The sequence below is a fragment of the Macaca mulatta genome, chromosome 1 (assembly GCF_049350105.2).
Source record: "Macaca mulatta isolate MMU2019108-1 chromosome 1, T2T-MMU8v2.0, whole genome shotgun sequence".
NCBI lineage: Eukaryota > Metazoa > Chordata > Mammalia > Primates > Cercopithecidae > Macaca > Macaca mulatta.
Window position 1 is genome coordinate 67170380 of NC_133406.1, and position 26515 is coordinate 67196894.

Below are 26515 nucleotides of genomic sequence, written 5' to 3' on the forward strand. Positions count from 1 at the left end.
AAGGGAGAGTGGGAGCAGGGACAGGTCAGAAGGGGGCCCAGAGTCTTCAGCACACAGTGTGGGTGTGTCACTGTGGCCAGGAACATTTCGCTTCTCTGCCTGCAATACTTTTTGGGAAATGGGGAAGCTGAGGCTCAGTGTAGGCAAACTGGGTCCAGTCAGCAGGGAAGCCATGAGCTCCACGGTTTAGGGGAGCAGTCCCGTGCTTAAGTAAGCTATCACATGGAAGATCTCCCTGCCCTCCTCCTATTGGTCTGTATTGGTATTTCTCCTTCACCAGTGGAGGCTTTTCTTCCCCCAGGAAGAATCCAGAATAGTTCAGACAAGTGTCAGGTCCACCAGAACCGGAAAGCAACATGTAGGGTTTGTTGTAAAGGGCTTTTAAATAGGATTGGGGAGATCCAGGTAGGTTAGAATCTTGACTCTGCACTGACTGTGTGAACTCAAGACAGAAATTCACCTTTCAAAACCTCTGTTCCCCAGTCTATGTGGTAAGAAGTTTAGATTAGTTGATTTCTAGGGAGATTTTGAGCAGGCATGATTCAGTTCCCTGAAGGGCTGTGGGACAGGACTGCACTACAAGGTCCTATAGATTGGATTCTTCAGTTCCTCTCCTTCCGCTGGAGAATAGAGGAATCTGCTTTCGCTGCACACTAAGAGATTTACCTGGAGAACAAATGGAAAGCAGGCCAGGACCCCTGGTGAAATGTGGCACATTTGAGGAGACTTCAACTTCCCTTGCCCTCCAGGTGTGCACTTGGAAGGGGGAACGAGGGAGGTTGAAGCCGGCAAGGTGGGTGGAGAGATAGGGGAGGGGCAGGAGGCGGACCCCAAGTTGCGCATGGGAGGGGGTGGGGTAAAATAATCAAGTTTATAGACCGCCCTCTTTAAAGTTACTAATAAGCTTGCCTTATCTTTCCTTAACTTCTCCTCACAGTGTGGTCTTTTCCCCACCCCCAGACGTGAACGGGAAGCAGGTCACAAAGCCTTTCGGATTATAAAAGAAACACTTGCTTCTCACAAGGAGAGCAGCAGACTAACTGTACTAAATGCCAGGATAAGCCTCTGGCTGGGCCTCGACTGTGACCCTCCGGCCTCTTTCTACAGCGCTGCCTGGATGGACTGGCCTATCTCTGCTGGATTCCCGAAGTGCATTGTGTAGAGATAGCAACTCAGGTCAGGCTAAAAGCTGAAGCAAGCGCGCGAGCGCGCACACACACACACACAGCCTCCTTGGGACAAGATAAAATCTTAGCGCATTCCCCTCTCCCCGATTAGGTCTCTGGGAGGCCGAAGTGTTCAGGTGCAAGGTTCAGATAACCCGCAGTGTCTCTCTAACTCTAGGATGACAAAGACCTCATTTCCCTTTTCTGGTGTTCACGGAACAATGAGAAAGTACGGGTAGCCTGCAGAAAGACCTCTCCATTCGTGGCCCCCCAGGGGTGTGGGTTCTGAGAGGTGGGACCAGCTGCCAGGCCCTTTCTCCATTGGTTGAGCTCAGCAGGTAACCTGAAGCTTTGCTGAGAGGTGCATAAATAAAGAGTGAAACTAGTACCACCTCCTTGAAATGGGCTGAGTCCCTCTTGCTCACCCTTGACTTGGAAAAACCAGTTTCTCTTTTATTGTCTGTTGCTAATCTCTGTTCTAAAAATTCAGCTCAATTCTCAACCATACTCCAAACTCTGTCCTTTCCAGCTACCTTTACTCCCTCTCCTTCAATTCCACTTTCCTCTGCTTTCATTTTTTTTTTTTTTTTTTTTTTGAAAGGGTCTCACTTTGTCACCCAGGCTGGAGTGCAGTGGTGCAATCTTGGGCTCACTGCAGCGTCAACCTCCCAAGCGATTCTCCTGCCTCAGCCCCTCAAGTAGCTGGGACTACAGGCGCACACCACCACGCCTGACTAATTTTTTGTATTTTTTTGTAGAGGCGGGGTTTCACCATGTTGCCCAGACTGTTCTTGAATTCCTGAGCTTAAGCAATCCACCTGCCTCGGCCTCCCAAAGTGTTGGGATTACAGGCATGAGCCACTGCATCCAGCCTCATGTTCTTTTTCATTAAAGAGAGAAATCAACTATTCAGGACCGGCCCCCACCTTTCCTCAGGAGCCATTTCTGTTCTGCACAGGCCTGCTGAACTGGGTGCTTTATATGGGGTAAGTGTTTCTCATTTTTTGTTCCCTGTCCTCAAGCCTTAAGGGCAAAAGAAACATCCAAGACTTGAAATTTCTTTTCTTCTTCTCATCTGCGTGGCTCTAGCCATCTCTTTGTTCTGCATTATCTTACGACAAAAAAAATTCTTATTTTGAAGCAAACTCAAAGCTGGGTCCTGATATCTCAAGGCACAGGTACTCGTACTTAAAGGTGAGTCTGAAATCTGTGGATTTGGGAAGCTTTGGAAAAACAAAGCTGAGTGGCTAGATCAGGGGGCTCATTGGGCAGGAAGAGGAGACTGGAAAATGCCATATTCACTGCAAGTCAATTATCAACTTCCTCCAAGGCTAAAATAGCTGAACCTGCTGCATTTTAAACCAATCCTCAGCCACTTTTGTGTTTTCTCAAGGATTTCCAGGGATCCCAGGCAGTAAATCCTGCTGATAATGGGAATTGGTGTGATAAGGTGGGTGCTGAGCAGTTTACGCACCAAGATTGTAGCTCTGTCTGGTTTTGTGGAGATTTACTCAACTAGAAGAACAGAGATTTGGCTAGTTCTTCAGTCCTGGGGTGCAGGGTGCAGCTGTACTGGAAAATTTAGGACCTGGTTTCATTCTTTGAGTCTCATGTTCAAGTTGGTTTTAATGTTATGAAGACACTCGGGATGTAATCCTGAGGGCAGCTGGGGGGAAGAGAGTGGTCACTGAATGAACTTACCCTATAGCGAGCCCATATACGGTTTGTTCTCTGATCATGCATGTGCTTGGCTATAGACCCATGTAACCATGGTGAAGGCCACTGGGGGATTTAGCTGGTGAAGGCATAGTGGCCAGAAGAATCTTGAATCCGGAGTCCAGAGCAGGTCAAGTCTCCTGATACAGGTTCTGACTCAAGGATTTTTGTCTCTGCCTGTAGCAGCTACAGGTCTACAGCTGGAGAGTGGAGAGTGATAGGGGAATAACTCACTTTTTCGGGGCTCTCTGACATTAATGCCACCTCCCATTTGCTTTTTGCAGACATTGTCATCTCTCAAGTACCCATCTTGGAGGGTACGGACCCCACATGAGGGTGAGGCTCTCTGCACACTCCAGAGTGAGGACTTGAATAATCTAGTGGACTGTACGTGTTGGGAAGGGAAGAGCGGGGTGCCAAGTTTCTGTAGGGAAAAGAATTGACTGACCCTTTTGCTCTTGGAGTTAAGCAGAAATCTAAAGAGAAGGCAAAGAATCTTGCCTTCCCGGCATCATTTCCTCCCACCATCCTGGGTCATCATTTATTTATCACAGCCAACAGACTGGCCTTTTTCTTCCCTTTGACTGGGAATGGGTCAAAGGCAGTGCAGGAGGAGTATCTAGTCCAGATAATTCACAAGCAGGGTGCATTTTCCTCTCACTATTGAGAACTGTGAGTGTTTATCAAGAAGGCAGAGTGGGAGAAGATGAACCAGTCTTCTTCCCCTCAGTACCCAGATCTCTGCCTCCCAGCAAGTCCCGTGTTCACCCTGGCAAAGAGTCTTTACATTCAGACCGAGGAGAGTGTGACTCCTTCTCAGCACTAGCTAGAAACCTCAAGCCCTTGCTTAAGGGCCTTTTTCAGAGAGACCCAATGCCCAGAAGGCTAGATACATGGGGAGGAGCCACATACGAGATACTGCCTCCCTGATTCGGGTCAGAACAAGCCCCAGGAAGAAAGTATTTCAAACAACAAGGTACATCTGCCCCAACACATCCAGACTGCATGTTGGTGCTGAGAACAGCCTTTTATGGGGCTTGCACTGAGCTATGGGCATGTCCGAACACAACAAGGAAGAGGCCAGGGCAGTAACTGCACGCAATGGGTTGATGGGCATTTCTTTTAAGAGAGGACAGAAAACTCTTAGATACTTTGCATCCTTCCTATTTGACTCAGTCTATGAAAGGTAGGTTAGCTTTCTTTCTTCCTCCCTAAATCCTCCATCCTCATGCCCAACAAAGAAATAGTTGAATCATTCTCCAGGCACATTTGGGGGAGGATGTGGGACCATTGCAGGCTGTCCTTCCTAGACAAGTCTCTAGGATTGAGAACAAGGAGTCTTACCCTCCTCTGTCCACCCACCCCCATGAATGGGCCTAGCTCCAGCTGGGAGTTGTGGTTTTTCCTGAGTTCCTCACCTACCTCTTCTGGATTTCACACTGGCAAATGGGGCTGCAAAGTGCTCTTCGTGCTCTTTGGACAGTACCTTGTGGAGAGGAATGCCCATGTCCCTGCATTCCACGGCCTTGGTAAGCAAGCTCAGAGTAGCTGAATTTTTCTAAAGCAATTGCAGAACACCTGCCTTTTCTCTGTTTCCTCTAGAAAGGACCAACCACACCGAGCTCAGTTATGGCACACACAGTGGGACCTAGACAAAGGGAGAGGGTGACCAGCATCCCAACTAGGTAAACACAGAGGAGGTTCCACATGGACTTATCTGGGTGGCTGCTTTGAAAATTAGACACAGTCAAGAGTCCCTGGCCCCACAGACTCATCTCCCCAACTCAGCACTGTCTATCTGTGCAGCAGGTGCAAGGACGTGTTGATGAACTAGCTCTCTGCAGCCTCCTTGGAGAATGTGATCCTTGGGGAGGGGTAGGAGTATTCAGGTCCTCGACATCTCCCAAGTGTGTGATTCCAGGATGCCAAAGGCCTTTGGCCAGGTAATGCAGTGTCCACAGGCTGGGGTTGACATGTGTCCCCTCCCTCTGAGAAAAAGATCCTCAGGCAATCCATGTGCTTCTCTTGTCCTTCATTCCACCGGAGTCTGTCTCATACCCAACCAGATTTCAGTGGAGTGAAGTTCAGGAGGCATGGAGCTGACGACGATGAGGCCTCGGCAGTCAAAGCAGCAGCAGCAGCAGCAGCAGCAGCAGCAGCAAGAGTAACTCTGACTTAGGAACAGAGACAGCCAGAGAGAAATGTGATCAATGAAGGAGACATCTGGAGTGCACGTGCTTCTTCAGAGGGACTGGTGATGGGCAGATTGGAAAAAGCACCACAGATGGGAACCACTTAATCTTTCTTTTCTAACATTGATGCTATGAAAATTTGCATTTTCTGTAACTTGTAAAAATTAAAAGTTGCTTGTCTACTGAAAAGCCTCTCTGCCTCTATGTTTTATACCTTCGGATGCCACATACCGTTGGATGCCAACTCCCGGCCTTCTAAGCCACCTCCTCTTTAGGCTAAAACTGAGACATGAGCTTGAAGAATTGACACTGGCTTCCTCTCTCTTGGGGGTCCCCAGGCAGGTGACTGGGACACTATTTGCAATCAGCAAGGAACCCTGCTGCCCTTAGACTCCCCACAGAGGGAGCAGAACCTGCAGAATGGGGTAAAAAAAAAAACTGTATTAAAGATTTTAAAAATCCATTTATATTGCAATAAAATAAATGTAAATAAGATTTAAGTGAAGGCAGATTGCAGATATTTCCGATGCTATACAAGATATATCTCATAGTATGGGTGTAAATTCTGCAAAGGTTAATGCAATTAAACATATTTGACACATAAAAATGTCAGATCCAACATTAATCATTCACCAATTGTAATTGCCTTTCTATGGGTCTCTTCTCCCCAAGACATATGCTTAAAACACCAGGCTTAGTAGAAATCTGGGAGGAAAAAAACAAATAATACCTCTCAGCTGTCAGGGTCTATGATTTGCTTTGATAGATTTAGCACTGATTTCATTCTCTTTACAATTCAGTGTGATTGTGCGTGCGTGTGTGTGTGTGTGTGTTACTCCATGTTTCTCCTTTAAGGAAGGAGAAGGTATGGAACAAGAGAAAGTTCCTAAGTCCAAAGGAAGTCCAACCCAGTTATGAAGGGAATGCCATCCACAAGTCTTTTTTATAATTGGCCCCTCCCTCAAGAAAAGGGGTCTCCTTTAAGGAGCCAGTCTGGCTAAATCGGCAGACCTGAACAAAGCCTGGCCCTGACAAGTCTTCAGAAAAACCGGTTTTCACCTCCAGAATGTGCCCCAGGCAGCAAAATACAACAGCTCTCCTTGGCTTTTCTTTTTTTCCTTTTTTTTTCTTTTTTTCTTTTTTTTTTTTGAGACAGAGTCTCCCTGTGTTGCCCAGGCTGGAGTGCAGTGGTGAGATCTTGGCTCACTGCAAGTTCTGCCTCCCGGGGTCAAGTGATTCTCCTGCCTCAACCTCCCAAGTAGCTGGGACTACAGGTGCCCACCACCACGCCTGGCTAATATTTTGTGTTTTTAGTAGAGACGGGGTTTCACCATGTTAGCTAGGAAGGTCTCGATCTCCTGACCTCGTGATCCGCCCGCCTCGGCCTCCCAAAGTGCTGGGATTACAGGCGTGAGAGCCACCGCGCCCGGCGGCTGAGTGGTGTTTTTCTTAGGAGCTCACTCTAAAGGAGATTCCAACTTTGCAGATGGATACCTGTCACTTGAATGGCCAGGCCCTGTCCCCCAGCCAGTGACCTCTGAGGGGGATGGGTCTCCTCACCTTCCTCCAACCCTTCCCTGACCTGAGGGTCCCAGATTGCCAGCAGGAACTAAAAGCAATACACCTTTCTCAAAAATATTTTTCTGTGTCAAGTTAATACAGATTTAAAACCTAGTTTCTGTTACCCCCACCCCTTCATTCCAAGACCCACACACAACAAAGGATGAAGAAGCCAAGCCACAGGTGTTTTTTTAAAAACATGTTTACTCATAAAAATTACGTAGTAAATCCAACTGTGGGGTACTGTTTGTCCAGCAGACTCCTAGTTAACTAGCAAACACCTCCCATTCAAGGATCTGAAGCAAGCCCAAAGATCAGAACAAAAAGCACATGACAGACACAATGTGGCATTTTTATTTGCAGCTTGGTTTGAGTCCTATGACCTGGAATCTTTTTAAAGGAGATAAGTGCTTGTGTGTTTATGTGCCACCTAGCCCAGGTGGAGGCAGGAACCAAAATGGCCAACAATGGTGACCAGAGGATAGATTATCAAACACTAGCCAGGGCACAATGCTGTGACTACAAAAGGTTCTACCTGATGTGCTGCTGGGTACCCCCAAAGTCCCATGCAAATGCTATCTTCACAAGAGAGGCACAGGGCTTGGTGTTTGTGGCACCGAGGTCTGAACTGCCCACTTCCTCCCACCAATGCAGCACAGATTGCGTATTCCCTCTTGCAGAAAAAGAAAGCCCCAAGCCTGGCCTGGAGCAGCTTGCCAGGGAAGCCAGTGTGTGCCGAGAGCTGGAGCGAGCTGCTCATCCATCTTCTGTGTCCAACCCCCACTCTTTTATGTCTCATGTCTTCATTGCAAAGCATGGCTTGCCAAAAACACAACACAGAGAAAATGGTTTCATCAAAATTCCCTTGCAACAACAACAACAACAAAATAATATTACCCTGCTTTCATTATTCACGATCTTTTATTGAGGCAAAAGACAAATATCATTGAGCCAAACCTGAATAAACAAATATATACAAACCCTGGTAATTTAATATTTTGTGCTAATAGTATACACTGTAGATACAACACAAGAGGAGTAAATTACAATCCTATCAATAATACATCACATCCGGGCTCCAGTTTCTCAGTACACGAGAAAATGTGTATTGGCAAAGGCTCTCCGAATATTAAAAGCCATGCATATAATGAGGCAGTGGGTACAGAAGCTAGAAACTCCCACAGGACTGTGTTCTGGTCTTTGTTATCAAGGCCCTTAGGGGGAAATAGCCCACATCAAAGCTCCAAAAACTGATGCTAAATGCAGACATCCCATTCACATTCTCAGCCCATCTCTGGGTGAAGCATCAATCACAGAATAACCTATAATCAGGGCACCAGTTTGCAGACCACTTGGAGCACTGCCCCGATTTGGACACCTCAGGTCTATGGTAGATGCCCAGGTTCTGCTGGGGTGACCTATGGTGATGGACAAGGGACTCCAGAGAGTCCCAGTACAGCTGGCAATATCAGAGATCATATGGCTTCGGAGCAGCCTCCCCAACTTGTATGTGATCCTCCAAAAGAAAAGAGGGAGGAAAAAAAGGCCGTACTGATGACAGGCAGGGAGCCAACGACCTGCAAAGGAAGAGAGATTTACTCTGAAATTTAAAATGCCCCAGTTACCAAATTTTTGTCAGTGGTTCCAGATTCCCTTACTCCCCACTGCAAGAGAAGCAAATGACAGTCTTACCTAAGAGCAAAGAGGAAATATTTCTACCATAGTACCACTAATAATCTGGACAAATAAGGTTAATGTGGGCAAGAGGGCTAGTTGGTGCCACAGTTACACACTGGTACTCCCTTGATTCAGGGGATATTTGAGCCAACTTACAAGGCAGAAGGGGCAGTCCCTTTCTTGTCTCTTTTTCAATCAGCACCTGGAAGAAAAAGAAGAGGCTGAGGAGGGAAGGGAGGCTGTCAGGGTATCTCAGGCAAAAGGAACAGGAGGCAGACAGCAGCCCCAGCCTCAAGCTGGGAGATGAAAAGCCCTGGCCAGACACCAGTTCACTAGTGGAAATAAAAGCTTCCTAAATTGCAGGGAACTGGCTGGGCTTTCTGGAGAGACACCTACACATCAAAGAAAACTAATGTGAAAAATTCTCTTTGTCTGGAGACAAGAAACAGCATCTGGGAGTCTTATCATATCCTCCCTACCTCCTCCCCACAATCTCTCCACCATCCTCCTTCATCTCCTTGGTCCCTTTGGATGGGTGAAAATGGCCATTTTTCCTGCTGCCTGTCAGATAGCAGGGACCGGTGGGACACCTGGTGGGCAGTGGGGGAATTACAGCCACATTGGCCCTCAACATCACCAACCAGGTCTAGGGAGACCTGTGTATTCTGAGATCATGGAAAACAAGAAGGCAAGCATCTTTCTAGGTGAAGTGATATTGAAGTGGACTTTAAATGTAGAAGCAATTGACTTAAATTTCTGCTATTTTCAATTGTGTTTGGGAAGAGATGGGTGGCTCAGAATAAATAAAAATAAATAGAATCCACAGATAAACAAACATACACTATAATGTTTAATGCAACTCCCACATTATTTAAACTTTAAGTCACATTGAAAATAGATACTGTCCCAGTGGACTCACCAAGCCAAACAGCTGGAAGAAGTTCCCTGAAGATAATCCGTAGATGAGAAACTCTCACCAAAGATAATGGAACATTAACTGCTCAAGGCGAATACTGAGGAATTTCTTATTTGCACCCAATAGGTTGCCAAGCAGCCCAAAGCTTCTAAGTCAACATGTGAAGTGGTTAAGAGGGGTCAAATTAGATCTGGTGCCAATTTGATATGGCTGTGGGACTTTGGGCCAGCCACTTAACCTCTTTAAGACCCAATTTCCTTATCTGTCAAATAGAAATAATGATAATAATGGCAAGTACTTACTAAGAGCCAGACACTGCATGCTTTGTGTATATTAAATCATTTAATGTCCCCAGCCATTTTAAGGTATGACTGATATTTCTGTTTTATGGATGAGAGAGGGTAAGGGACCAGCCCAAGGTCACACAGCCTGTGAGTAGCCGAAGATCTAACCTAGGGCTCCCCGACTCTGGAGTTCACACTTAGAGGTACTACTCTATCCTATCTCTTAATGATAGTGTGAGAATTAGATAAGATAATGCATGCAAAGGTGATAGCAAGTGCCTAGGCCTAGTAAATTTCATGCACTCAAAAATATTACTGATGATGGTAATCTCAGTATCAAGTAAAAGTGTCTTCGAGAAGTTTATCTAGTGCCCACTCAGCTGGAATAAGTAAGCATAGGCACACCTTTGGCTGCCAGAAATCCGACATTAAACTTACTGTGCAATTTGGTCACACCTTTAGGTCAACCTTAACTTTTATCACAATTACCTTGTCCTCCCATCACTTTTCTTTTAGGAGAGTTTTCATTGCTTTGTTTAGCTTTACATTTAGTATACGTGTCATACTGTAGGGAGCCTTGAGAGTTTTCTTTCTCAAAATTGTCATGAGATCAATGACAAAGATACAACAATTTTTCCAGAGTAAATGCCATTTCAAATTTTTACTTTATTTTTCTGAAGGCAGGTGAAAAGTACTGGTGAGAAAGAAACTGGTGAAGAGCTAATAAAGAAAAAAAAAAACTTGTTCAAGCAATTCTCCTGCCTCAGCCTCCCAAGTAGCTGGGACTACAGGCGTGCACCATCACACCCGGCTGATTTTTGTATTTTTAGTAGAGACGGGGTTTGGCTGTGTTGGCCAGGCTGGTCTTGGACTCCTGATCTCAGGTGATCTGCCTGCCTTGGCCTCCCAAAGTGCTGGGATTACAGGTGTGAGTCACTGTGCCCGGCCAAAAAAAAGTTTTGAGCACACAAGAAAGTAGAACAATCAATAGAAATCAAGCAAGAAATAGCATACCAGTGATCAGGGAGGAGGATGCAATCATGTTGCTGTGGCATGGGCACTGAGCTTAGCAATGGAGAAAAGCAGCTTCTTGCTGAAGCCCCATCCTGCTGGTTCCATCAAAGAAATTTCCAAAGTTGAGGCAGCTCTGACACCAGGAGTGTCATCCCCAGGCTGCAGCTCACTCCCCAAGACCTTTCAGAGATGAGACTGGGGACCATTATGTCACCTGGACCCCTTGGACACCTGGCTTAATATTACCACTCCCTCCTGTAAGTATCCAGCTAATTTTAAAGTACGAAGTTCGTGGCTGGAGAACACTCACCTGGCAAAGTTGCCAGCATAAGGGAGGTTCTCACCTGAAAATGGACCAAAAGCAGGCCAAAGGAGAAACTAAGACTTTTTACAGAATGAGTTCCTTTTGTCTCATTACCTCACCCTATGACCATCTGCCTTCTAGGAAGGAAGAAAGCCTTGAACAAAGAAAGTGTTCCTTTTAATAACAGAACCATATCAATTACATTTCATTACTATGCCATTATGGCACGTTGCATTATAATCCAACTGTTAATGGCCTCACCTCAGAAGCCCACATCACTCCACTTTGCCCTCCTGAATGCCTGGCTTTTAGCTGAGTCAATTTGTCTACTGCAATTAGATCCAGGCTCCCTCCTTCCTGAGTCAAGTCCTTGCCAGCAATGGCAGCAACTTTCCCATGCCCCTCCACGAGAGCTCTATTAAATATTTCTTGCCACTCAGAGCTAATTTGGAAAGTTGCTATGGATTCATGAATCAATGATGCTTTTTTGTTTTAACTTTAATGTGTATACAATTTACCTGAGAATCTTGTAAAAATGGAGATTCTGATTCAGCACATGTGGAGTGGGGCCTTAGATTCAGCACTTATCACCAGCTCCCAAGTGATGTTACTGTGGTGCCTGGACCACACAGTGAATAGCAAAGACCTAGGGGGCTCAAGATTCAAAATCCCGTTCTCCTACACTATTCCTCTCAGTTTAGCAGGAGACCCAGACTCAGATCTCATCTTGGTGTCTCTCCTTTTCCTTTGGCTTCTCTTTCAAGTCATTGGTATCTTAGCCAATCTGGGGAGACAGGAGAGGTCCAGAGAAGGCCACAGGAGGGTATACTTGGCTTGTCACAGCAGCAGAGGCTCTGACAAATGATGAAGAAGATGGGGCCTTTTCTGAATGTGAAAATGTCCTGAGTGATCCCTATTCAGGAAACACCAGTGGTTTAGAATAGTAAAAGTGCCCCCAACACCTAATACGTGAGGTAGATTACTGAGAAATGAAATGTTTGTGACCCAGAAAATGAGAGAAAGCACCTTCAAGTAGTTTGACAAGTGACCACTCATCTGGAGCAAGAAACCATGAGTATACTTTGGCTGCCAGGAAATCGAGACCTAAAGTTAGTGGGCAATTTTCAAGATTTAAGAAGAAAGGAGCGAAGTAATTTACCAAAAGTCAAGATTCTGGGCCAGGCCTTAAACTGACCCAGTTCTTCTGCCTCTTAGTCTAGTGTTGTTTCTAACAAGCCACTTTATTGCTGTGCTGAGAAGCTACTTCTCTCTCATTAAATTTACCATGTGGATTTATCATCACTCTAAAACTCAGTGCTTTCATTTTTTTTATGTTTTTTTTTATTTTGAGAATGGAATCTGTAGAGCTGATAAAATTTAAAAATTAAGTATTCAATATATTGTTTAGAATATTTATAATGTTTAGCTACTTTTCTTTTCCAGTGTTTACTGGAGAAATGAACACCATCAATAAATGAACATGCCAAGCAGTGATGTTGGATCAGAAAGTTAGTGACTGGGTGGGAAGAACTTAAGCTGAAGCAGGATAGATTTGGGTTCAAATCCAGTGTCTGTGGCCTTCAGCAAAACAGTAAATCTGTACTTCAGTTTGTAAAATGTTACAAGGCAAAACAAAATCCCTACCTCTCAAAGTCATTTTAGTACTTCATGAATAATAAATAGGAAAATAATTATTTTTATGCATCTCAATTGTAGTAGGATACTGAAGAGAATCAGAACATGCCATCTCAAATATACCAACTTGGCAACAGAATTATTTTGACCTGAAGGCAAGTGAGAAGAAGAAGACATAGGAAAAGTTCTTTTCCCTCCCCTTAACTGCCTAAAAACAACATAAATTTTTTGTTTTTAAAGGTAACATAAATTTCCATTTGTAAGGGTGCCTCCCTGTGTTGTACCAGAAAGATAACTATTCTAGAGGCAACACTTATTACCTGAGATGACTTATCTGCATAACAGACCTCATTACACAGCTTTTAATTACCATACATTTTCTAATCATCTTCCCACAGCTTACCCCCACCACAGGAGCCCAAACTCCTTTTCCCTTGTCTAGCTTTTTCTCCACATTTTATTACCCTTTGTTAAGATAGTATATAAGTTCCAAATTATAACCTCCTTCTTTCACATTTCTTTATGAACTTCTGTGCATATCCATATCCACTCAATTAAATCTGTCTTCTTCTTCTGTTAATCTGCTATTTATTAATTTGATTTGTGGGTCCCGGTCACTGAACCTAAAAGGGTAGAGGATTGTTTTCCCCCTACTAAACAGAGAAAAGAAAAGACAGCAGGACAAGGAGGGTTGAGGCAAGGCTGTGAAATCATAGCCATAAGGAAATTACAAGACACAAAAGGACTAGATCTTAACAAAGTAGAGGTCTAAAATAAAATGTTCAGGCTGAGCATAGTGACTCATGCCTGTAATCCCAGCACTTTGGGAGGCTGAGGCAGGCGGATTACCTGAGGTCAAGAGTTCAAGACCAGCCTGGTCAACATGGTGAAACCCTGTCTCTACTAAAAATACAAAAATTACCTGGGCATGGTGGTGCATGCCTGTAGTCCCAGCTACTCAGGTGGTTGAGGCGGGAAAACCATTTGAATCAGGGAGGTGGAGGTTGCAGTGAGCTCAGATCATACCATTGCACTCCAGCCTCGGGGACAGAGCGAGACTCTGCCTCAAAAGAAAAAGAAAATGTTTAGTTAGGCATCTGTGGATTTAAAACCAAAGGGCAGAAAAAAAAAAAGTTATTCAGGGGTCCAAATGGATTTTGAAGGTGTAGGTAGAAAGAAGACATGCTATGGCCAAAAGTGAAAACAATATAGTGTTTCAACAGACTAAAGACACACAGTGTAAGAGTTCAGAAGGTGCATTTCCCAGAACCAAGGTCAGGTAATGAATCAGAAAGCCAGGCCTGTTGGTGGACAAGACAGGCACCCACTACCACAAACAAGCAACAGGAGGCTGAGAGTTGACCTTGCTAGAGGCAAACATCTGGACCAGTCAAGAGTTCCTCAGTTCTTCCTTTCAGGGCATGGGCAGCTCAAAGCTTGCAGGTAAGGGGAGGGAAGTAACTGTTTTTGAATGGGTTGTAAGGAGAGTAATTGGGCAGCAATTGACAACAGATTCTGACACAGCACCATTAGTGTATTCCTGACCCACATTCAGTTTGTCAAAAAATGCTTTTTAAAATTGAGTCTTTATTGAGAAGACATGCACCTAACTCTCATTTTAACAGGCAACATAGCTGCATGCAGAATAAGAGGTTAGATAGTATCTGTTTTATACCATCACTCTGTATGTAGAAGCAAAGATCTTATTTTGCATTTATATTCTATGTTCTGGATAAACTGTCAGGTCTCTCTGCCAGATTTTTATGGATAATTAGAAGGTTGCAAAAAGCAGATGTTATGAAACTATCTGTGACTAGTCCTTAATGGTGGATGACAAGAACTCAGTACCATTTCTTAATTACATGAGACATAGTAAGAGGTATAAACCAGAGGGAGAACTGTCAAAGCCTGACAAGATATCAAACAGTTAATCACCCACATTGAACCGGAACATTTTTTTACTATGTAATTCAAAACGCGGATCCCACCTCCCCATAGCTAAAAAAATTATAGCTGTAAGTTGTGTGTGCTACTGTGTTGCTTCATTTCAGGTTTTAAGAATTGATATAAGAGCTTCTCCATAAAATAGGTGGCTTTTCTTTTGAAAACTAATCAAATAAGAAAATTTGCATCTTATGAAGTATAGAGACAATTTTGCTATATCAGATTCTACTTAGTGGCATGAAAGGAAGCTACAGTATTTTGGAAAACTGGTTCTTGTCTCATGAAGACAATGACCACAACTAATATTTTTTGAGGTCTTGCCCTGTGCCAGAGGATATATAAGCTCTTCACTATTCATTATCTCATGCAATCCTCACAGCTCTAAGAAGTAGGTGGGCACTTCAATTAGCCCTATTTTACAGAAAAGGAAACTAATAGGCAGGGAGCAGTGGCTCATGCTTGTAATCCCAGCACTTTGGGAGGCTGAGGCTGGTGGATCACTCGAGTCCAGGAGTTCAACACCAGCCTGACCAACGTGACAAAATTCCATATCTACTAAAAATACAAAAATTGCCCAGGCATAGTAGTGTACACCTGTAGTCCCAGCTACTTGGGAGGCTGAGGCAGGAGAATCACCTGAACCTGAGAGGCGGAGGTTGCAGTGAGCCGGGATCTTGCCACTGCATTCCAGCCTGGATGACAGAGCAAGACCCTGGCTCAAAAAATAAAATAAAATAAAATAAATAATAACAAAGAAAGGAAAGGAAACTAATAATAACAATGGTAACAACACAAACTCAATAGTTACTACTACTGGCAGTTATTAAGTTATTAAGTACTGGCAGTATCCACACATTGTATTGTTGACATAATTATTTTTATTTTTATTTAACAGAAGAGGAAACTAAGGTACCAAGAGATTGAAAAATTGGGCCACCTGATTTTAAGTGGCAGTGTCAGATTTCCAAATCTAGTCTGTCTCTACACATAGCACATTTAACCCTTGGTCTACACTGCCTCTGTTTGCCTGCTGACTATAATGGGCTGAATTCTGTTCCCCCAAAAATCATATGTTGATGTCCTGACTCACATATGTTGATGTGATTGTGTTTGGAGATAGGACTTTTAAAGAGGTAATTAAGTTTAAATCGGGTTATATGACTGGGTTCTAATCCACTGTGACTGGCGTCCTTGTAAGAATAAAAGATTTGTGGTTCATGCCTGTAATCCCAGCACTTTGGGATGCCGAGGCAGGTGGATCACTTGAGGTCAGGAGTTTGAGACCAGGCTGGCTAACATAGAGAAATCCCGACTCTACTAAAAATACACAAATTAGCTGGGTGTGATGGTGTGTGCCTATAATCCCAGTTACTCAGGAGGATGAAGAAAGAGAATCACTTGAGTCCAGGAGGCAGAGGTTGCAATGAGCTAAGATCATGCCACTGCCCTCCAGCCTGTGCAACAGAGTGAGACCCCATCTCAAAAACAAAAGAAAAAGAAAAATGATTAGGACTCAGATACACACAGAGGAACCCATGTGAAGACAGTTGTCTAAAGTCACGGAGAGAGGCCTCAGAGGTTATCAACCCTGACAACCTTGATCTTAGACTTGTAGCTTCCAGGACTATGAGAAAATCGATTTCTGTTGTACAAGTCACCCAGTCTATGGCAATTTGTTATGGCAGCTCTAGCAAATGAACACAATGGCCCTGTTTAAGCCCCCTAACTTCTGTATGTCTCAGTCCCTTGAGCTGGAAGACGTCTAGGGCTCTTCCCAAGTAAAGCGTCCCATGCTTGCCATGCTTTAGTATCTTCACCCTCCTGGACACCCAGCAGGGGCTTCTTCCCGGGGCTTCAGAACTAACAATTTTCCTCATGCTTCAGCCTCTCCTACTCTTCCCACCCATTGCTGCTGGTAATGTGGAAGGTTCACGTAAGAAATAGCGAGGGGCGTATCCCCAGAGCAAACAGGAGGTGAGAGCCAGATGATGTAAGCTCAGTGGGAACCTCTGGGGCGGAGCTTCTCCGCCTACCTCTAAAACACCTGCCCAACTATTCAACCATTATTTATAAATTTACTTATATGAATACAATTATTTATAAATGTGCATTTGTCATTATTTATAAATTACTCATGGTATACTAAGTACTATACTGAGTGCTGAGACACAATGCCAAAAACAAAACAGAAACAGGTCCCTACCCTCCTTGAGGATACAATACAAGGGGGAAGAAGATATGAGTCAAATAATGGCACTATGTTTCAAAAATGCAATTTAAAACAAAAACAGATACTCTGATGCGAAGGTAGGGAGCCCTTTAGACTTTTTATGGAGACTTTTGTTCTTGAATCAAAAGTGAGGCAAAAGTGCAAGTACTCCAGGAAGAGACAGTATACTGACTTAAAGTCACACCAAGCTATAAATGACTAAATCAGTCCTTTTCCTACACCTAAGCTTTCTGAGGAGAATGAAATAGCAGAGATAATGGAGTGCAGAAGGTGGGAAAAAAAACATAGAAAAGAAATGGTAAAGAACTGAAGATAAATGTTTGCTGTTTTGCAACTTTGCCTGGGGCCAACCCAGGCTCTGTTCTGCACTCCTGTTACAGTGAGTCTATTAGTGTTTACTCAGGTCCTACTGAGAAAAGAAGAGAAAAAGAGAGCACCACGCTCCATAGAAAGATAGAAAAATTACTTGCAAATGAAAAAGAACCTTCTCTGCAATGTCAGGAACTTTCTATTAAATTGAATAAGCAGGTACACACCCAAGAATAATTAGACAATGATGACAACTCTGCTCAGACTGCCTGTCCTTGTTTTCCCAGCAGTAAAATCCAAATGTATTTCATTCTGCAACAAACATGGATTGAGAGGCCACAATGAGTCAGGCATGGTGTTAGGTACCAGAGCTGGAAAGAGGAAAATGGCATGGTCATGTCCTCAGCATTTAGGAGTTCACTGTGGAGGAAGAAATTCAGACTCATAAACAGTCACTGCACTGTAATGCAACGAACACAATACCAGAGGGTACAGAACACCAGAGGATGGGGACGTGGGACCCACATTTTAAAGTTGGATCAGAATGGAAAAAGATCAATCAGGGAAGCTTCCTTGGTGATGGTCCTTTGAGCAAGCCCTGAAACCACAGGGTAAACTAGATCATAATTATAACATAGGAAGAAATTATTTGCTATTGACTGTTACAGGCAGCAAGGAATGTGGACTGTGGAGAGAAGGGCAACCCAATGATGGTAATAATAGTGGTGGAATTTGCAAGATAGGTATTTGCAGTAGAGTATCCCAGCAAGCAGAATATGAGACAGAGAGGTCATTTAAAGATTTCTCATGATTCAAACCAATAGAAGAGAGGAAGAAAACAGGTTTGGGCAGAAGGAGAAGTTGAGATATGATGTGGGTCTAATGACAGCTTCAGCAGATTCACAGAAAGTTCTGGAGCTCAAATGTCCCTTCAGAGTTATCCTGCATTGGAGGTGAATGGGCTGAGCTGTTATATCCCCATGATGAGAAGTCATTGCATGTGGGCGGCCCCTGGAAGAAGGCATGACCTCAACTGAGGCTGTTTTCTCAGGTTGAGACAATCCCCCTCAAAGTGCTGATGACTGCCAGCAGCACCCACCACAGCAGCTGGGGTAATTAATTCTTCATTCCCAAAAGGGGATCTGAGCAACATATCACAGCCGTGCCACAGTGCACTTCTTACACCATTTGGATCCACTTCTTCACCAAAGTCCTAGGAGCAGTTCCTCCAGCATTCTTGTAAACCCCTTGTTGGGGAGGGAAGATGAAGTTCAGTGGGATGACTTGCAGTCCCGACCATGGCAATTGGCTTTGGAGCTACAACTGACATTCTCACCATCCTCTGTTATCCATCATAGATCCCCTTACTCTCAACTAGTACCCTTGCTGCTCTTGCTGTCCTATTGGTGGCAAGAGCTAGACCCTAAAAGGATCTGAACTCCTGGTTACCATGCCCTCCTCAGGCCAAGGTTGCTACACATCCTTCTAAAATTGGTCAAGAGAGTCTGAAAAGATGCCCAAGTGGATCATCTGAGTACCAAACCTAATTCTTTCTGCTCCTAGCAGCCCTACCTCTTCCTGCTTACCAGAGTAAATCACTCTAGCCAACTAGTGACTCCTTTTCTTGCCTGCTGGTTCCTGGGCACAACGAGTCTGAAGTGCCAAAACAGTAATAGTTTATAATTCAGCCAGACTCCTGCTGTGTCCCTTGGCAGCAGTATTTTTTCCTTTAGAAAATGGAGGCCAGGCACGATGGCTCATACCTGTAATCCCAGGACTTTAGAAGGCCAAGGCCGGCGGATCACGAGGTCAGGATAACGAGACTATCCTGGTCAACATGGTGAAATCCCGTCTCTGCTGAAAATACAAAAACTAGCTGGGCATGGTGGTGTGTGCCTGTAGTCCCAGCTATTCCGGAGGTTGAGACAGGAGAATCGCTTGAACCTGGGAAGTGGAGGTTGCAGTGAGCCAAGATCGCACCACTGCACTCCAGTCTGGCAAAACAGCGAGACTCCATCTCAAAAAAGAAAGAAAGAAAGGGGAACTTTTATATATGCAGAGCCCTGGGTTGTGGGGATGAGAAGCCCATGTTCCCCAAGTGACTCACTAGGAGTGGGGCTCTGGTTTCTACCATTTGGTTTCCATACTTATGAATGCTACCTATTAGGTGCATAGCACTGTATAAATTTTTTTAATTTAAGGTATATGCTGTTTCCTGAAAGATAGTGCCACATCCCCTGAGATGGCACTACTGTGTGCTTTGAGTAGGTTATTGCATCACTCTATCAGGCCAGCACTTTTAGGTGGTGTATTATGTGATATGATCAGCAGATTCCCTGTCAAGTGCTCACTAGCTCAACTCTTTGGCAGTAAAGTATGTCCCATGTACTGATGCCATGTTTTGTGAAATCCTGTGCCAATGGATTAGATACTCTACGAGCCTCCAGTACTGATGCTGGCTGTGATCCTGTTGGCATGACAGGCAAATCCATATCTGGAATATGAGTATATTCATGTCAAGGTAAAGTGTTGCTCCTATTCACAACAGCAAAGACATGGAATCAACCTAAATGCCCACCAGTGATAGAACTAGATAAAGAAAATGTGCACATGCACTATGGAATACTATGCAGTCATAAAAGGAACTGAGATCTTGTCCTTTGCAGGGACATGGATGGAGCTGGAAGCCTTTATCCTTGCTTGGCAGACTAACACAGGAACAGAAAACCAAACACTGCATGTTCTCACTTATAAGTGGGAGCTGAATGATGAGAACACATGGACACATGGCAGGGAACAACACACACTGGGGTCTGTCAGAGGTGGGTGAGGAGGAAGAGAGCATCAGGAAGAATAGCTAGTGAATGCTGGACTTAATACCTAAGTGATGGGATGATATGTGCAGCCAACCACCATGGCACACATTTACCTGTGTAACAAATCTGCACATCCTGCACGTGTAACCCAGAACTGAAAATAAAAGTTGAAGGAAAAATAAATAAATAAATAAAGTGCTGCCTCTTCCAAAGTAGAAGAGATCCGATATAGTCAACTTGCCACCAAGTGGCCAGTTGTTCTCCTTGAGAGATGGTGTTGAATCTGTTGTTCTCTGTTGCTAGCAGGTTGGTCATTAGACAGTGACAGTAGATAAATCAGCCTTGGGTGCTCATGCTGCTGTGCTCATGGGCAGCCTCCAACCCTGCCAGCATGACTCATATTCATTGGTCCATTGTGCGACACAGGAGTGGCCAATGATAGATCCTTTGAGCATACTTGGTTCCGTAATATCTGTTCTGTGGTAGAATGTGCCCCAATAGGCATAAAAAATGTGATATAAAAATCTTCACTCTTTAGACCTGCTTCCATATGTCTAACTTCATGCCCCATCCTATACCTCCTTGTCCCAATCTTCCAATCCTTTTTTTTTTTTCTGTTTTCTTCTCTCCTTTTTTCTTTTCTGTTTTCTTCTCTCCTTTTTTTTTTTTTTTTTTTTGAGACAGGGTCTTGCTCTGTCACCCAGATTGGAGTGCAGTGGCACAATCTCGGCTCACTGCAACCTCCGCCTCCCGGGTTCAAGAAATTCTCCTGTCTCAGCCTCCCTAGTAGCTGGGATTACAGGCGCTGCCACCATGCCTAGCTAATTTTTGTATTTTTAGTAGAGACGGGGATTCACCATGCTGTCCAGGCTGGTCTCGAACTCCTGACCTCAGGGGATCCTCCCACCTCGGCCTCCCAAAGTGCTGGGATTACAGGCGAGAGCCATTGTGCCCAGCCCCAATCTTTTTATATCCAAACTCCTACTTAGCCAGCCTACCCACTCCCCATAACTCATGAGTCCATATATATTCTAGCTTTGGAACACTTGTTTTTACATGCAAAATAGATGACTAGGTGGGCTTCCTTAGCTCTTCCCACTGTGAAGATTTCCTCCCATTTCAATCTCACCCTGAGTGGAGCTATAGTTCAGCTACCAAACATACCCACAACCAAGTCAACCCATCTATGAATCACAATCAGGTTTTTTTCTTCCTTCATCAACAGGTCATAAGGAATAACACATGTAGCCGCATGTGTGAGCTGAGGAAAAGGTTCTGGTATAACTGTGGCAGAGGTCATGAGACCTGGGCCACCTGATAGTGCAGCTTGCTTGTGCCTTTTGGTCCTGTCTGTGTACAGATCTAGATACATCACTTCCATCATGACAAAGCTAGGCCCTCCTGACATTATGACTTGATGGTTCTGAACAAACTTAGCTCATGATGGCCAATCCCAAATGCATGGTAACTTAATATCTGATGATCAAGCATTCCAGCCTTATGGGGAGCAGCAACACTTTATGAGCTGTTTTTCAAATGGTTTGTAATTCTGTGTTATAGATAACACAGCCTTGTCCAAGAATTCCAGGTATTTATGTGGTGATTCTCTCATTGAACTAATTCCTTTCCTTTCCCTCCCTTCCTTCCTTCCTTCCTCCCTCCCTCCCTCTCTCCCGCCTTCCTTCTTTCCTTCCTTCCTTCCTTCCTTCCTGATAGATAATATTTGTACATATTCATGTGGTAGATGTGATATTTTGATACATGCATATAATGTGTAATGATCAAATCAGGTTATTTAGGGTATCCTGATTTAGTATTTAGGATTACCTTGAACATTTATCATTTCTTTATGTTGGAGAAATTTCAAATCTCTTCTAACTGTTTTGAAATACACAATACATCATTAACTATAGTCAGTCTACTATGCTATGGAACACTAGAACTTATTCCTTCTATCTAACTAATGTTTCTACCCATTAACCAACCTTTCTTCATCCCTACACACTCCCTCCCCTACACCACACACACACACCCTTCTCATTCTCTGGTAACTATCATTTAACTCTTTACCTCCTTGAACTCAACATTCTTAGTTCCCACATATGAGGGAGAACATGCAATATTTGTTTTTCTGTGTCTGGTTTAGTTCACTTTACATAATGACCTCCAGTTCCATCCATGTTTCTGTAAATGACAGGATTTTATTTTCTTATGGTTCAGTAGTAATTCATTGTGTATATATACCAAATGTATTTATTCATTCATCCATTGGTGGACGCTTAGGTTGATTTCATATCTTAGCTATTGTGTATAGTGCTACAATGAATATGGGGGTTCAGATATCCCCTTGACACACTGATTTATTTTCCTTTGGATAAATGCCTAGTAGGAGGATTGCTGGATCATATGGTGGTTCTATATTTAGTAGTTTGAGAATCCTCCATACTTCTTTTCATAATGGCTGTACTAATTTACATTCCCATAAACAGTGCACAAGAACTCCTTTATCTCTGCATTCTCAACACTATTTGTTATTTTTAGTCTTTTTCATAATCAGTCATGATACAGGATATCTCATTGTGGTTTTGATTTGCATTTCCCTCATGATTAGTGATGTTGAGCACTCTTTTCATATACCTGTTGGCCATCTGTATGTCTTCTATTGAGATGTCTATTCATATCCTTTGCCCTCTTTTTAATGGGATTATTTTGATTTTTTGCTGTTGAGTTGTTTGAGTTTCTTGTAATCTGGCTATCAGTCCCTTGCCAGATGAAGGGTCTGCAAATATTTTCTCTTATTCAACAGGTTATCTCTTCACTTTGTTCATTGTTTTTGTTTTGTTTTGTTTTGCTGTGCAGAGGCTTTTTAGTTTAATATAGTTCTGTTTGTCTACTTTCTCTTTCGTTGCTTGTGCTTTTGGGGTCTTACTCAAAAAATCTTTGCCTAGACCAATGTACTAGAGTGTTCACCCTACGTTTTATTCTAGTAGTTTTATGATTTTGGCCCTTACATTTAAATCTTTAATACATTTTGAGTTGATTATCAACTCAAATAGGGGTCTGGTTTCATTCTTCTGCAGATGCATATTCAGTTTTTCCAACACCACTTATTGAAGAGGACATCCTTTCAACAATGTATATTCTTAGTGTCTTTGTCAAAAATCAGTTGGCTGTAGATAGATAGATGTATTTATGGGTTCTCTATTCTGTTCCATTGGTCTATGTGTCTGTTTTTTATACCAGTACTATGCTGTTTTGGTTACTATAGCTTTGTGGTATATTTTGAAGTCAGGTAGCATTGTGCCTGCAGCTTTGTTCTTTTTGCTTAGGATTGCTTTGGCTACCTGGGCTCTTCTGTGGTTCCATATGAATTTTAGGATTGTTTTATTCTATTTCTGTGAAGAATGTCCTGGCTGTTTTTACAGGGATTGCATTGAATCTATAGATGGCTTTGGATAATATAGTCATTTTAATTATATTAATCTTCCCAGTCCATGAGCAAGGGTTGTCTTTCCATTTGTTTGTGCCCTCTCCAATTTCTTTCATCAATGTCTTGTAGTTTCCCTTGCAGAGGTCTTTCACCTCCTTGGTTAAATTTATTTTTAGGTATTTTAAAAGAGCTATTGTTAATGAAATTGTCTTCTTGATTTATTTTTCAGCTAGTTTATTAATGGTGTATAGAAACCCTACTAATTTTTCTAAGTTGATTTTGTATCCTGCAACTTTACTGAATTTGTCAGTTCTAAGAAGTTTTTGGTGGGGTGTTCTGGCTTTTCTGTATATAAGATTATGTCATCTGCAAAAAGAGACAATTTGTCTTCCTCTTTTCCAATTTGGATGCCTTTTATTTCTTTTTCTTGCCTGATTGCTTTAGCTAGGACTTCCAGTACTGTGTTGAATTCTCACTGGACTTTCTAAAGACTCTACAGTACATCTTTTCCCACCAATGGCACCTATAGTAGAATCAGGTCTGCATGATTGAATAGACCAAGAAACAGGACCAGCCTGAATCCACTGGAAAATTCTTTCCTGCTCTCAGTTCACTCAAAACTTACAGCCTTTCCTGTCACCTGGTATCTGGGCTATACAATATCTCAAAGTGTGAAATACCTTCCACCAGAATTCAAATAGATATTCTATGTTTTTCTTCATGATGGGAAGTGTAAAACACAATAAATTGCCTTTTGTCTAAAAGAGAGCATCCCAGCAAACTCTAATCTTAGATCCCTAAAAATTTTACTCATCTAAAGAGCACTTAAATCTTCATGGAGTTTATCTACTACCCTCTGGAGTGCATGTGTCTTACCACGGCCTCCAATGCTCATCCACTCTGATTAGCAGGATGCCATCAATATAGGGGATCAGTGTGATTTATTTGGGTTGTTGAAACAATCAAGGTCTCTTTAGACTATATTATGACCAAGGATGGAAGAGGATGGAACAAAACCATAGATATATGTATCAATACCCATTCAACAGAAAATGAATTGTTTTTGATTATCTTTTTTTTTTTTTTGTAAAGGTAAAAGAACACATTCTCCAGTCAATATCTGCACATAGTATGCCCAAAGACATTTTAATCTGCTACAGCAAAAGGCATTTACAATTGGATTTACTACTTGGTTGAATTTTTGATAATTCATTGTTATCCTACAGAATCCGTCTGTTTTTATAAATGCCAGATTCGTGAAGTAAATGGAGATAATGATGAAACTATAACGCCTAAATCCTTTAGTTCTTTAAGAGCAGCACTACTTTCTGTTATTTCCACTGGGATGTCATATTTACCGTGATTTATTGTCTTCGCCTGGAGTGGGAGTGGTGGCAGATTCAGATGCCTTCACTTGGTGTTCCCCCACTGCAATAACTCTTAGCCCTCAGGCCAATGACCTAATGGAGGGATACGCCAACTACCAAGTGTGTCTATTCCTGTTATACATGCAGGGATCAGAGAAAGTGCCATTTGGTGTGTCTGAAGACCTGTTTGACCCATTATGAGCCAGGCCTGGTCCCAAACTCTATTTATTACCTAGCTTCCATACACTCCTTCTATATCTGTGAGGCATGGTGACTTTCTCAGTTTTCAAGTACAAGAGCTACTCAGGTCTTCTGCCCAAGAGTTCTTAAACTGTTTAAGTATTTCTCTTTCCCCAGTGGAGCAAATGGCTGCAATCCCTGTGGGGAAAGACTGGTAGACTCAATCATGTGTACACTGTGGTGTTCCCAGGATTCCTCCTGGGAATCTAGTCTCCCCTTCAGTCAATGGATTTCAGACCTAACAAATGAAATCTGAAAACTGAGCAAGGAATCATGATATTTTCTTGGAGTAACTGCTATCTGCCTCCTAACCATTCATCCCTATTTTTTTTTCTATTGTACAGATTAGGCATGACTCATATTAGCTGCCTGTATATTTTGCCTTTAGGGGGTGCTGTGTTCTATTAACATCTCCATAACTCTCTGCAGACCAGGAACCCTTGGATTCCATTGTAACTTTGTTGCACCAACCTGGAATCTGACTGTTAGGTACTACCACTTAGCTGCGATTTTCTCAGGGTATTATCATCACCATTGACATTAATGAGCCCATTTCTATAACAGTATCTCCTACAGCCAGCCCTGGTCTACAGAGGAAACCATCAGTGACCTTAGTGATCCTGGTGTCTCTCTCAACATTGCATTTCTTATCGTTACCTCTGAAACTTTCCATGGAACATAGTCATCTGGTACATTTTCCAGCCTTACATATTATATCCATTATAACATGCCCACTTCTCTGAGCCTTTTAATTCCTTCTTGCACCACTTGCCATGGAAATTTTGGCATTTCTACCTAACTTAGTGTACCCTCTTCCCGAGGAGAAATTTCCTTTCCTGCTTGCTCTTCTATTTTTGTTTATTCATTAAATACTTACTGAGTTCTTAATATGTGCCAGGCACTGTGCTAGGTGTTTCAGGTTCAAAGAATAGGACCCAGTACCTACTGTCAACAGCTTACTAGCTAGTTGAAGATGTGTGTACTTAATCTAGATAAGATATATTTAATGTGCCACTTAACAACAGGAACATATTCTGAGAAATGCATCTTTAGGCCATTTTGTCATTGTGCAAACACCATAGAGCATACATCTACAAACCTACATGGTGTAGCCTGCTACACACCTAAGCTACATGGTATGGCCTATTGTTCCCAGGCTACAAACCTGTACTGCATGTTACTGTGCTGAATACTACAGACAACTGTAACATAATGGTAAGCATTATGTTAATGCTTACCATGGTAAGCATTTGTGTATTTAAATGTATCTAAATGTGGAAAAGTTATGTGTTGAGCCATGATGTTATGAAAGCTATGTCACTAGGCAACGGGAATTTTTCAGCTCCCTTATAATCTTATGGGACCAATGTTGCATTTGTCAATGACTGAAATATCATTATGTGGTGCGTGACTGTAGTTGAAAATGAAAGCAGAGGGCATAAGGTCATGTTTTATATTTCTGTGTGTTCCACTGCACATAGCATGTGGAAAGAATAAACAAATAAATAGGAAATCAAATGAAGGGATGTGAAACCTAACTAACCTACTGAGACAACAGCACCATGTCCATAAGGCACTTCTAACCTTATGGGTGCAGCTCTCTGTAGCTCTCTGTGTTTTCCAGCTGATCTTAGGCTTTTATCTTGGCAGACATCTGGTTTCACAACATGTCTTCATGGGACAATCAGGCACTATGGTTGCCCTCTATCTCTGTC

At 43.0% G+C, this 26515-nt stretch overlaps 1 protein-coding gene and 1 non-coding gene across 17 annotated transcripts; both read left to right on the top strand.

Annotated features, from left to right (window-relative positions):
* Window positions 1–945: 945 nt before the first annotated feature.
* Window positions 946–5263, top strand: LOC144338170 (uncharacterized). Of its 16 annotated transcripts, none has more exons than XM_077986702.1 (6): window positions 948–2152; window positions 2560–2616; window positions 3167–3242; window positions 4485–4567; window positions 4689–4825; window positions 4949–5263. In XM_077986702.1, exons 1-4 carry the CDS (start codon window positions 2042–2044, stop codon window positions 4532–4534), a joined length of 294 nt encoding a protein of 97 aa, XP_077842828.1. In that variant the 5' UTR covers window positions 948–2041; the 3' UTR covers window positions 4535–4567; window positions 4689–4825; window positions 4949–5263. The 16 variants fall into 16 exon arrangements, 4 of the variants coding, with proteins under 4 accessions (XP_077842819.1, XP_077842828.1, XP_077842814.1 ...); XM_077986688.1 differs by lacking the exon at window positions 2560–2616 and adding an exon at window positions 2256–2360 and having other exon boundaries at window positions 950–2152; window positions 3167–3218; XM_077986706.1 differs by having other exon boundaries at window positions 954–2152; window positions 3167–3218.
* Window positions 4878–4987, top strand: MIR205 (microRNA mir-205). Its single transcript, NR_032447.1, has one exon. It is a non-coding gene; the product is annotated as a microRNA mir-205 (primary transcript).
* Window positions 5264–26515: the final 21252 nt, after the last annotated feature.